This window comes from Phaseolus vulgaris, unplaced genomic scaffold, assembly GCF_000499845.2.
Source record: "Phaseolus vulgaris cultivar G19833 unplaced genomic scaffold, P. vulgaris v2.0 scaffold_104, whole genome shotgun sequence".
NCBI classification, from domain to species: domain Eukaryota; kingdom Viridiplantae; phylum Streptophyta; class Magnoliopsida; order Fabales; family Fabaceae; genus Phaseolus; species Phaseolus vulgaris.
Window position 1 is genome coordinate 29,424 of NW_027174139.1, and position 12,260 is coordinate 41,683.

Genomic DNA, 12,260 nt, shown 5'->3' on the forward strand with positions numbered 1-12,260 from the left:
AATTTTAGTTTGCAAAACCTAGTTGGTTTATATAACATGTTGTTTCTTTATCTCTTTAAAAGAGGGAGTATTATCTTGTATACATCTTGTGGTGAGTAATTGTGTGATAATCTTGATTACATTTTCTTGTAGTCAAGAGTTTTTTAATCACGTGTGGTCATATTACAAATAAAAAATCAACTCTAGTCAAGAATATTATTTAGTTATCCAACATGTATTGTTAATATCAAAGTATTTCAAAGTTTATCTAAATATTAAAATATTTACGTTCATCTCATAAGGGAAATGTGTGTATGGGTGTGTGTCGTATATTTATGTGTTTGTGTATGTGTGCCTCTACATCTGTGTGTTTATGTGTGCATGTGTGTATGTCTTTATGTGTGTGTGAATGATCTAAGTTTGCGTTTGAGATGAGAAGTGACTATCTTCTAATCAACAATTTCACCATTTTTTTTCACAATAAGCAAAATAATACAAAGGTGAAGTCGCGCTACACTTACATGATTTCAATGACAAATAAAACAAATGAATTCGTTCGAATTATGCACAACTTTAGTTGTTTTATTTTACAATGAAGTCCTGCCACTTATGCATGACTTCACTTAATCCTAATCAAATTTTTTAGTAAAATCGTGTCACAAATGCACAATTTTAAGACAACTTTTTTCAGTCAAAGTTGTCCTATCATAGTATAAATTTGATATGTGTATGAAATCAAACAGAAGTCGTGTGTCATGAGCATGACTTAAGGTAAAATTTATCAAAAACACAAATAAAAAAATTATCCATTCTCGTAATAAATCAAAGAAATTATAATATTTTGATGAAAAACTTATTATTTTTCCTACCCTAGTTTTCACCCAGAGAGAATTATAAAAATCACTTACTAAAATTAGGACATATGTTTTTACTAATATAGGGGATTGGAATTTAAGATATAAATAAATAAGTTCAAACTTCGAATTTTACCTACCACATTTAAAGTACTTTCATATTATCTTATGAATAGTTTTTTCATATTATTTTATGAATACTGATTAAGTATGTACTGTTTCTAAAAAAATCAGTTATATAGTCATTGAGATAAAAGATTTAATAAATCAGTTATATGTATTATTTATTATTATTCATCAAGCTCATAAGAAATTCGGTCTATTAGTATTTTATATTTGATAATAACAAAAATGAATTAATATTACAATAATATAGAAATTCAATTTCTTTGAAAAAGTTCAAATTGATAGAATTTATCCATATTTAAAATATAAATCATACTAAATTTCAAATTAGAATAAAAAATAGTATTTAAAGGGAAACAAAAATAAATAAATAAAGTATATGATATTATTTACAAGACGCGTGCCTAAGAACGAGAATATCTTATATACTTATCTTGCTCCAAAATAAAATCCATGTTTATAATATAAGAATAAATCATTTAATAAATGAGTTATTTTTCTAACTTGTTATCATGTTATTCTCTGAAATATCCATCCAATTTATTTTCTTCAAAATCTATTTTATATGCATAAAATCTTAATATGCTCAAATCTATAAAAACATAACCCTTACTATGCGTATATTATCTCAGTGTCTTCCAATACTCAATAATAAATTACATAATTCAAAGAAAAGTTTTAGAATATACTCAATAATAAATTATATAATTCAAAGAAAAGTTTTAGAATTTTACAACAATAAAAAAAATTATTCACATTAAAAAATACTTTTGTTCTCACCGAACTTTGATAAAGTCAGACAAGAAGTGGATTTCGAGTTGAAGCGGCTTTGCTTGATATTGTTGAACCAAGATGCTACGGCTTTGTGACAGGTGGAGTTCATCGGCTGATCACACCCTGACGATATCACTGAGAACATTCAAACTATGAATATCAAAATGTAAAATTTGTATCAGTGTAGAGTTCTCAAAAAAAACTTACTCAAGGTCTCAACCCCTTTTTATAGACTTTCCTTCAACAATTTCATCAACAAGAATATTTTGTTAAGATGTGCCTTCATTTTACAAGTTCATGTAATTTTTATTTTTAACAATTTTTATTTACATCTAAAATATATACACCAAACTAATTTGGTTATTCTCTATGTCATTTTATTTTAATTATCTTTTTAACATACGAGTTAGGTATTTTCCAAATGGACCCGACCAACCGAGTTATCACACTAAAGTGTTCGCGATTGAGGTCTCAAGCACTCCCAACCAATACAACTCCCAAATGAACAACTCATCCAAAATCTAGGCAAATATTTGTTAAATAAATTAAATGCTAAATTGTGAATCTTTGAAGTAAAATGTATACGAAAACAAAAACTATGTAATCCTCATTCTTATTTCATACAAAATACAATTTATCTTTGAAAATAAAACAAATCAGTTATTGCGAACGGGCATAGGGTAACGACATAACGGACAAGTGTGACTTGTCTGCAGCCACTTTACAATACAGAGATGATGAAAAACATGTTCACATGGCAACGATGATAACTTCACATTCTCTTCATTCTCTCTAAAGCCAACATTTTCCAAGCAAATATTGCACTTCTCAGTTTCCTTTTTCAAGAAAGGTGAAATTGAGAACGTTTTAAGGGAATCAATGACTTCTGTAGATGCTGGAATCGTTGCTGCATAATGTTCCATCTCTTCCTCTGTCTCTACCTCTGTCTCTACGTCTTCCTCTACCTCTACCTCTGTCTCTACCTCTGTCTCTACCTCTGTCTCTACGTCTTCCTCTTCCTCTTCCTCTTCACTTTCTACATCTACAACTACATCCACGATGATGTTTAAATTCAAAGGAAATTCTTTGCATTCTAAATCTACAGACTCAGGACCACCACCAAATTCCAAGGCTACTTTAATCATATTAACAATTTTTGCTGATATTGGATCAAGTATTTCTGGGATGAAGCAGTAAGAACAACGTGGGTCGAACAACACACTCCTCAAGAAATCTGCATTATTTTCAAAGAAATTTTGAAAGCTAATGGGAATTGAAGTTTTCAATAAGGTTGATGTTTGAGTAGCATGTAGATGATGATTATAATATCGAACAATGATAGCCACATCAACCCTCAATATGTCTTTGAGTTTCATCTTCACTCGCACTTCTTTACTTCGCATCTCACAGTGGTACGCATGCACTCTTCCTTCCACGGTCCCCATGTTGAATGAAGAACATGCACAAACCTCTTTCTATTTATAATAAGGTTGCAACAAAATCTGAACAGAAAAATAAATCTTCTAATAAATTCATATAAACGAAAAATAGGACTGAATATAATATAAAGATAGGATATGATTTCTTGATTTTATAACAAATGCCTAAAAACAAATATATATATTTTTAAGATTTCTATCATTTTGATTAAATCTATTTTAAAATATTTTTTTCTTGAAAAACTGACTCATCTTATCAATATTACATTATCTTTTCAAGAAATGATTAAGATTGCAATAATTTTAAAATTTAAATTAGATTTAAGAGAAAGATAAAAAGGGAAAAAACGCAATCATTTTCCTCTTTTATCCTGACGAGAATGTGGCTTTTTTTTTAAATATTTTTTAATTAATGTATATAATTGTATGTTATAAAAAAATTGAAATTTTGAGAATCATTATCTATGTGCACAAATTTATTTTTATTTTATTTTATTATTTTATTTTGAATAAATTATTTACTAAATAACTAATTATTTTTATAATTAATTAAAAATTGTTTTTTATTTTATTTTTTAATATTAATAAAAATAATTATCAATTTTAAATTTTAATGTGGAGTAATTTGTAACAGTTTACCTATATATTGTTTTTGTTAACATATGAGTTTTGGTCTAGTTCTCCCTATTTTTGTATTTTTTTTTCTTATAATACTTTTTTCATGTGAATACAAATAATGATTGTTACTTAATGTCAGCCTAGTTGAGATCTTAAGTTGCATAGTGATATCTAACATAAAAGTTTTTATTTAAAAAAAGTTGAAAGTGATGAATGGATTAAACACATATAAAATAGTGAAAACATAATATTGTTTGAATTGAAAAAATTAAAAAGAGAATAAATTAGTGAAAAATTTATAGTTAATTTGTTTGATACCATAAAATAAAATAAAATTTAAATTAATTAAATAATATAATGAGAGGGATATGATTTCTTGATTTTAATATATATATATATATATATATATTTAAGATTTCTATCATTTTTATTAAATCTATTTTAAAATATTTTTTTCTTGAAAAAATGATTCATCTTGTCAATATTACATTATCTTTTTAAGGAATGATTAAGATTGCAATAATTTTAAAAGTTAGATTATATTTAAGAGAAAGATAAAAAGGGGAAAAAAACGCAAACATTTTTCCTCTTTTATCCTAAATAATATATTTTTATAGACTAATTAGAATTACTTCCCATATCTATAATTGTCTAAAAATATTCAATATTCACACGAGTTTTTTTTTAAATAATTTTTAATTAATTTGTATAATTTGTATGTTATAAAAAAAATTGTAATTTTGAGAATCATTATCTATGTACACAAATTTATTTTTATTTTATCTTTATTAATATTTTATTTTGAATATTTCAGTGATTTTTTATTTTTTAAATATTTACTAAATAATTAATCATTCTTATAATTAATTGAAAACTGATTTGTTATTTTATTTTTAATATTAAAACAAATTATTACTTTTAAATTTTAAATATAGAGTTATTTGTCAAACATAAAAAAGTTTAGTAGAACGGAAGACTTCTTATGAGGTGAAAAAGTTTTTCTTTTCATATCTTCATCTTTCTTAAATATTATAGTTTTTATTTCTTTTTATATTTAGTTAGTTGTTATCCCTTCTTATCTTCTAATTTTATTTTTTTACAAAAATTATATAAACATGATAATAATAAAAATAAAAAATACAGATATACTCTCGCGCCTGTATTTGAGCTAATATTTTCTTTATCATTAATGTCTTTAACATAGTATATCTTAGAAATAAAAATTAACATTTTACACAACTCAAAGATTAAAAAGAATAAATTTTGTAGACTATTGTTTGAATTTTTAAAAAAAGAGAGAGAATAAATGAGTGAAAATTTATAGTTAATTTTATTGATACCATAAAATAAATAAAGTTAAATTAATTAAATAATATAATGAGATAATAATTTAATACCACGATTCTATGAATTAAAATTGAAAAAGATTAATGATAAAATAATTATGTCAAAATATTTAAAATAATATTAAAAAGTTATTTAAAAATTTAAATTTAATTTATTTAAATAATTATTTACAAATCATGTACACATTTCTTCTATACAATTTTTAAAAAATTTAAAGTGTTAAAATCAGATTTTTTAAAAAAAAATTTAAAAGACACTATAATAATTTTTTTTTTTCAGTTGTAGTAGAAAAAAAAATAGAATAAAGAGAAGTCATCCTTGCTGCAGGAACGTTGATCCGATCTCACTAGGTTTTGCAGTCACGGTGGCGTGTTTTCTTACAGTTTTAGCCAGCAAAAATATGTCATGCAACCTCACATTATTTGTTAAATAAATTAAATGCTAAATTGTGAATCTTTGAAGTAAAATGTATATAAAAACTAAAAGCTATGTAATCTTCATTCTTATATTGTACAAAATACAATTTTTTAAATAAAATAAAATAAATCAATTATGACTAACAAGCATAGGATAACGACATAACGGACAAGTGTGACTTCTCTGCAACCACTTTACAATACAGAGATGATGAAAAACATGTTCACATGGCAGCAACGATAACTTCACATTCTCTTCATTCTCTCTAAAGCCAACATTTTCCAAGCAAATACTGCACTTCTCAGTTTCCAATTTTAAGAAAGGTGAAATTGAGAACGTTTTAAGGGAATCAATGGCTTCTGCAGATGCCGGAATCGTTGCTGCATAATGTTCCATCTCTTCCTCTGTCTCTTCCTCTATCTCTTCCTCTGTCTCTACATCTGTCTCTACATCTGTCTCTACCTCTTCCTCTATCTCTTCCTCTGTCTCTACATCTGTCTCTACATCTGTCTCTACCTCTTCCTCTACCTCTTCCTCTTCCTCTTCCTCTTCCTCGTCGCATTCTACATCTGCAACTACATCCACGATGATATCTAAATTCAAAGGCAATTCTTTGCATTCTGAATCCACAGACTCATGACCACCACCAAATTCTAAGGCTACTAGAATCATATTAATAATTTTTTGCGACGCTGGGTCAACCATTTCTGGGATGAAGCAGTAAGAACAACGTGGATCGAACAACACACTCCTCAAGAAATCTGCATTATTTTCAAGGAAATTCTGACAGCTAATGGGAGTTGAAGTTTTTAATAAGGTTGATGTTTGAATAGCATGTAGATGATGATTATAATATCGAACAATGATAGCCACCTCAACCCTCAATATGTCTTTGAGTTTGATCTTCACTCCCACTTCTTCAGTTCGCATCTCATAGTGGTACGAATGCACTCTTCCTTCTACGGTTCCCATGTTGAATGAAGAACATGCACAAGCCTCTGTCTATTTGTAATAAGGTTGTAACTAAATCTGAACAGAAAAATAAATATTCTAATAAATTCATATATACAGAAAATAGAGTTGAATATAATATAAAGATAGGATAAGATTTCTTAATTTTGTAACAAATTCCTAAATATATATATATATATATAAAAGATTTCTATCATTTTGATTAAATCTATTTTAAAATATTTTTTTCTTGAAAAACTCACTCATCTTATCAATATTACATTATCTTTTCAAAGAATGATTAAGATTACAATAATTTTGAAATTTAAATTATATTTAAGAGAAAGATAAATAGGGAAAAAACGCAATCACTTACTAGAATTAGGACATATATTTTTACTAATATAGTGGATTGGAATTTAAGATATAAAAAAATAAATTCAAATTCGAATTTTACCTACATAATATCTTATGAATAGGTTTTTCATATTATCTTATGAATATGTTATATTTGATTAAGTATGTACTGTTTCTAACAAATCAGTTATATAGTCATTGAGATAAAAGATTTAATAAATCAGTTATATATATTATTTATTATTATTCATCAAGCTCATAAGAAATTCGACGTATTAGTATTTTATATTTGATAATAACAAAAATGAATTAAGATTACTATTACGGTAAATGAAGATGAATATTCCTTGTCTAATGTGATGCTTTAATGTAGCGTACGTAATCGCACGTAATCGTAATGAAGAAAGAGAGGTTTTGATGAACCCTAATTGTAGAAAAAAATAAATATAAAAGAAACTTTTATTCACTTGTATATTAGAGAGTAAAATGCATGGTGTATATATAAGAAAAAGATTAAGACCTAGCTGAAACAGAAAAGGAAAGTTGGGTCAAACAAACAAAGCCCAATAATTTAAAATAGAAAATTAAATATATTAACACCCCCTCAAGCTGGGGAGTAGATATTTGTCAGGCCCAGCTTGGATTTGAGAGTAGTGAATTGTGCGGAAGCAAGGGGCTTGGTGAATATGTCAACAACTTGCATTGCAGAAGTAATGGGTAGTAGTTTGAGGAGACCAGAATCGTATGGTCCAACTTATTACGAACATGCATAGGGTAATGACATAACGGACAAGTGTGACTTGTCTGCAGCCACTTTACAATACAGAGATGATGAAAAACATGTTCACATGGCAACGATGACAACTTCACATTCTCTTCATTTTCTCTAAAGCCAACATTTTCCAAGCAAATATTGCACTTCTCAGTTTCCTTTTTCAAGAAAGGTGAAATTGAGAACGTTTTAAGGGAATCAATGACTTCTACAGATGCTGGAATCGTTGTTGCATAATGTTCCATCTCTACCTCTGTCTCTACCTCCATCTCTTCCTCTTCCTCTACCTCTTCCTCTACCTCTTCTTCTTCCTCTTCCTCTTCCTCTTCCTCTTCCTCTTCCTCTTCCTCTTCCTCTTCCTCTTCCTCTTCCTCTACCTCTACCTCTTCCTCTTCCTCTTCCTCTTCCTCTTCCTCTACCTCTACCTCTTCCTCTACCTCTGTCTCTACCTCTTCCTCTGTCTCTTCCTCTGTCTCTACTTCTTCCTCTTCCTCTTCCTCTTCCTCTACCTCCATCTCTTCCTCTGTCTCTACCTCTTCCTCTTCCTCTTCATCTACCTCTTCCTCTTCCTCCTCCTCTTCCTCTTCCTCTTCCTCTACCTCTACCTCTACCTCTTCCTCTATCTCTTCCTCTGTCTCTTCCTCTGTCTCTACCTCTACCTCCATCTCTTCCTCTGTCTCTACCTTCATCTACCTCTTCCTCTTCCTCCTCCAACTCTTCCTCTTCCTCTTCCTCTTCCTCTTCCTCTACCTCTTCCTCTTCCTCTTCCTCTTCGCTTTCTACATCTGCAACTACATCCACGATGATGTCTAAATTCAAAGGCAATTCTTTGAATTTTGATTCTATAGACTCAAGACCACCACCAAATTCCAAGGCTACTTTAATCATATTAACAATTTTTTCTGATACTGGGTCAACTATTTCTGGGATGAAGCAGTAAGAACAGCGTGGGTCGAACAACACACTCCTCAAGAAATCTGCATTATTTTCAAAGAAATTCTGAAAGCTAATGGGAGTTGAAGTTTTTAATAAGGTTGATGTTTGAATAGCATGTAGATGATGATTATAATATCGAACAATGATATTCACATCAACCCTTAATATGTCTTTAAGTTTCATCTTCACTCCCACTTCTTTAGTTTGCATCTCACAGTGGTACGAATGTACTCTTCCTTCTACGGTTCCCATGTTGAATGAAGAACATGTACAAGCCTCTATTTATAATAAGGTTGCTACAAAATCTTAATAGAAAAATAAATCTTCTAATAAACTCATATAAACGAAAAATAGGATTGAATATAATATAATGATAGGATATGATTTCTTGATTTTATAACAAATGCCTAAAAACAAATATATATATTTTTAAGATTTCTATCATTTTGATTAAATCTATTTTAAAATATTTTTTTCTTGAAAAACTGACTCATCTTTTCAATATTACATTATCTTTTCAAGGAATGATTAAGATTGTAAAAATTTTAAATTTTAAATTAGATTTAAGAGAAAGATAAAAAGGGAAAAAAACGCAATCATTTTCCTCTTTTATCCTGACAAGAATGTGGCTTTTTTTAAAATATTTTTTAATTAATGTATATAATTGTATCTTATAAAAAAAAATTGAAATTTTTAGAATCATTATCTATGTGCACAAATTTATTTTTATTTTATTTTATTTTATTATTTTATTTTGAATAAATTATTTACTAAATAACTAATTATTTTTATAATTAATTAAAAAAAAATTATTTTATTTTTTAATATTAATAAAAACAATTATCAATTTTAAATTTTAATGTGGAGTAATTTGTAACCGTTTATCTATATATTGTTTTTGTTAAATTATGAGTTTTGGTCTAATTCTCCCTATTTTTTTTATTTTTTTTTTATAATACTTTTTTCATGTGAAGAAAAATAATAGACAAATAATGATTGTTACTTAGTGTCAGCCTAGTTGAGATCTTAAGTTGCATAGTGATACCTAACATAAAAGTTTTTATTTAAAAAAAAAGTTGAAAGTGATGAATGGATTAAACACATATAAAATAGTGAAAACATGATATTGTTTGAATTGAAAAAATTAAAAAGAGAATAAATTAGTGAAAAAATTATAGTTAATTTGTTTGATACCATAAAATAAAATAAAAGTTAAATTAATTAAATAATATAATGAGAGGGATATGATTTCTTGATTTTGTAACAAATTCCTAATATATATATATATTTAAGATTTCTATCATTTTATTAAATCTATTTTAAAATATTTTTTTCTTGAAAAAGTGATTCATCTTATCAATATTACATTATCTTTTTAAGAAATAATTAAGATTGCAATAATTTTAAAAGTTAGATTATATTTAAGAGAAAGATAAAAAGGGAAGAAAACGCAAACATTTTCCTCGTTTATCCTAAATAATATATTTTTATAGTCCAATTAGAATTACTTCCCAGATCTATAATTGTCTAAAAATATTCAATATTCACACGAGTTTTTTTTAAATAATTTTTAATTAATTTATATAATTTGTATGTTATAAAAAAATTGAAATTTTGAGAATCATTATGTATGTACACAAATTTATTTTTATTTTATCTTTATTAATATTTTATTTTGAATATTTCAGTGATTTTTTATTTTTTCAATATTTACTAAATAATTAATCATTCTTATAATTAATTGAAAACTGATTTATATTATTTTATTTTTAATATTAAAAAAAAAATATTACTTTTAAATTTTAAATATAGAGTAGTTTGTCAAACATAAAAAATTTAATATAAACATTTCCCTTTTTTCCTTTTCATATCTTTATCTTTCTTAAACGTTATAGTTTTTATCTCTTTTATATTTTAGTTAGTTGTTATCCCTTCTTATCTTTTAATTTTAAATTTTTTACTTTTTTACAAAAATAATATAAACATGATAATGATAAAAATAAAAAATACACATATACTCTCGTGTCGGTATTTCTGCTAATATTTTCTTTATCATTAAAAATTAACATTTTACGCGACTCAGAGATTAAAAAGAATAAAAGAGAGAGAAAAAATTAGTGAAAATTTATAGTTAATTTTAAATTTTTTTTAAAAGACACTGTAATAATTTGTTTTTTCAGTTGTAGTAGAAAAAAATAAAATAAAGAGAAGTCATCCTTGCTGCAGGAACGTTGATCCGATCTCACTAGTTTTTGCAGTCACAGTGGCGTGTTTTCTTACAGTTTTAACCATCAAAAATATGTCATGCAACCTCACATTATTTGTTAAATAAATTAAATGCTAAATTGTGAATCTTTGAAGTAAAATGTATACGAAAAGAAAAACTAAAAGCTATGTAATCATCATTCTTATATGGTACAAAATACAATTTGTCTTTAAAAATAAAATAAATCAGTTATGACGAACAAGCATAGGATAACGACATAACGGACAAGTGTAACTTGTCTGCAACCACTTTACAATACAGAGATGATGAAAAACATGTTCACATGACAACGACGATAACTTCACATTCTCTTCATTCTCTCTAAAGCCAATATTTTCCAAACAAATACTGCACTTCTCAGTTTCCATTTTCAATAAAGGTGAAATTGATAACGTTTTAAGGGAATCAATGGCTTCTGCAGATGCTGGAATCGTTGCTGCATAATGTTTCATCTCTTCCTCTGTCTCTTCCTCTGTCTCTACATTTGTCTCCACCTCTTCCTCTACCTCTTCCTCTTCCTCTTCCTTGTCGCATTCTACATCTGCAACTACATCCACGATGATGTCTAAATTCAAAGGCAATTCTTTGCCTTCTGAATCCACAGACTCAGAACCACCATCAAATTCCAAGGCTACATGAATCATATTAACAATTTTTTGCGATGCTGGGTTAACAATTTCTGGGATGATGGGTCGAATAACACATTCCTCAAGAAATCTACATTATTTTCAAAGAAATTCTGACAGCTAATGGGAGTTGAAGTTTTTAATAAGGTTGATGTTTGAATAGCATGTAGATGATGATTATAATATCGAACAATGATAGCCATATCAACCCTCAATATGTCTGTGGGTTTGATCTTCACTCCCACTTCTTCAGTTCGCATCTCATAGTGGTACGACTGCACTCTTCCTTCTACGGTTCCCATGTTGAATGAATAACATGCACAAGCCTCTGTCTATTTATAATAAGGTTGAAGCAAAATCTAAACAGAAAAATAAATCTTCTAATAAATTCATATAAACAGAAAATAGAGCTGAATATAATATAAAGATAGGATAAGATTTCTTGATTTTGTAACAAATTCCTAAATATATATATATATATATTTAAGATTTCTATCATTTTGATTAAATCTATTTTAAAATATTTTTTTCTTGAAAACTCACTCATCTTATCAAACTAAATTTAAAATAAATCAAACTAAATTTTAAATTAGAATAAAAAATAATAACGGAAACAAAAATAAAAAAAGTATATGATATTATTTACAAGACGTGTGCTAAAGATGGAGAATATCTTATATACATGATCTTGCTCCAAAATAAAAATCCATGTTTATAATATACGAATAAATCATTTAATAAATGAGTTATTTTTCTAACTTGTTATCATGTTATTCTCTTAAGTATCCATCCAATTTA

General features: G+C 27.0%; 2 protein-coding genes across 2 annotated transcripts; both read right to left on the reverse strand.

Annotated features, from left to right (window-relative positions):
* Nucleotides 1-5,683: 5,683 nt before the first annotated feature.
* LOC137817519 (uncharacterized) lies at nt 5,684-8,323 on the reverse strand. The gene is made up of 2 exons (XM_068620803.1): nt 7,898-8,323; nt 5,684-6,106 (listed from the first exon to the last, which is right to left on the reverse strand). The coding sequence occupies exons 1-2, from the start codon at nt 8,321-8,323 to the stop codon at nt 5,684-5,686; spliced, it is 849 nt and encodes a 282-aa protein (XP_068476904.1).
* A 2,698-nt stretch (nt 8,324-11,021) lies between these two features.
* On the reverse strand, nt 11,022-11,764 carry LOC137817520 (E3 ubiquitin-protein ligase At1g12760-like). Its single transcript, XM_068620804.1, has 2 exons — nt 11,581-11,764; nt 11,022-11,467 (listed from the first exon to the last, which is right to left on the reverse strand). The coding sequence occupies exons 1-2, from the start codon at nt 11,762-11,764 to the stop codon at nt 11,022-11,024; spliced, it is 630 nt and encodes a 209-aa protein (XP_068476905.1).
* Nucleotides 11,765-12,260: the final 496 nt, after the last annotated feature.

What these genes read in the sequence shown, in the direction of transcription:
- LOC137817519 (XM_068620803.1), bottom strand. Translation starts at nt 8,323, where the DNA reads ATGAAGGTAGAGACAGAGGAAGAGATGGAGGTAGAGGTAGAGACAGAG. An exon ending in AGGAAGAGGAAGAGATGGAG is followed by an intron (nt 6,107 to 7,897) that starts GTAGAGACAGAG and finishes GAATGCGACGAG; the next exon opens with GAAGAGGAAGAGGAAGAGGA.
- LOC137817520 (XM_068620804.1), bottom strand. Translation starts at nt 11,764, where the DNA reads ATGGGAACCGTAGAAGGAAGAGTGCAGTCGTACCACTATGAGATGCGA. An exon ending in AACTTCAACTCCCATTAGCT is followed by an intron (nt 11,468 to 11,580) that starts GTCAGAATTTCT and finishes TGATTCATGTAG; the next exon opens with CCTTGGAATTTGATGGTGGT.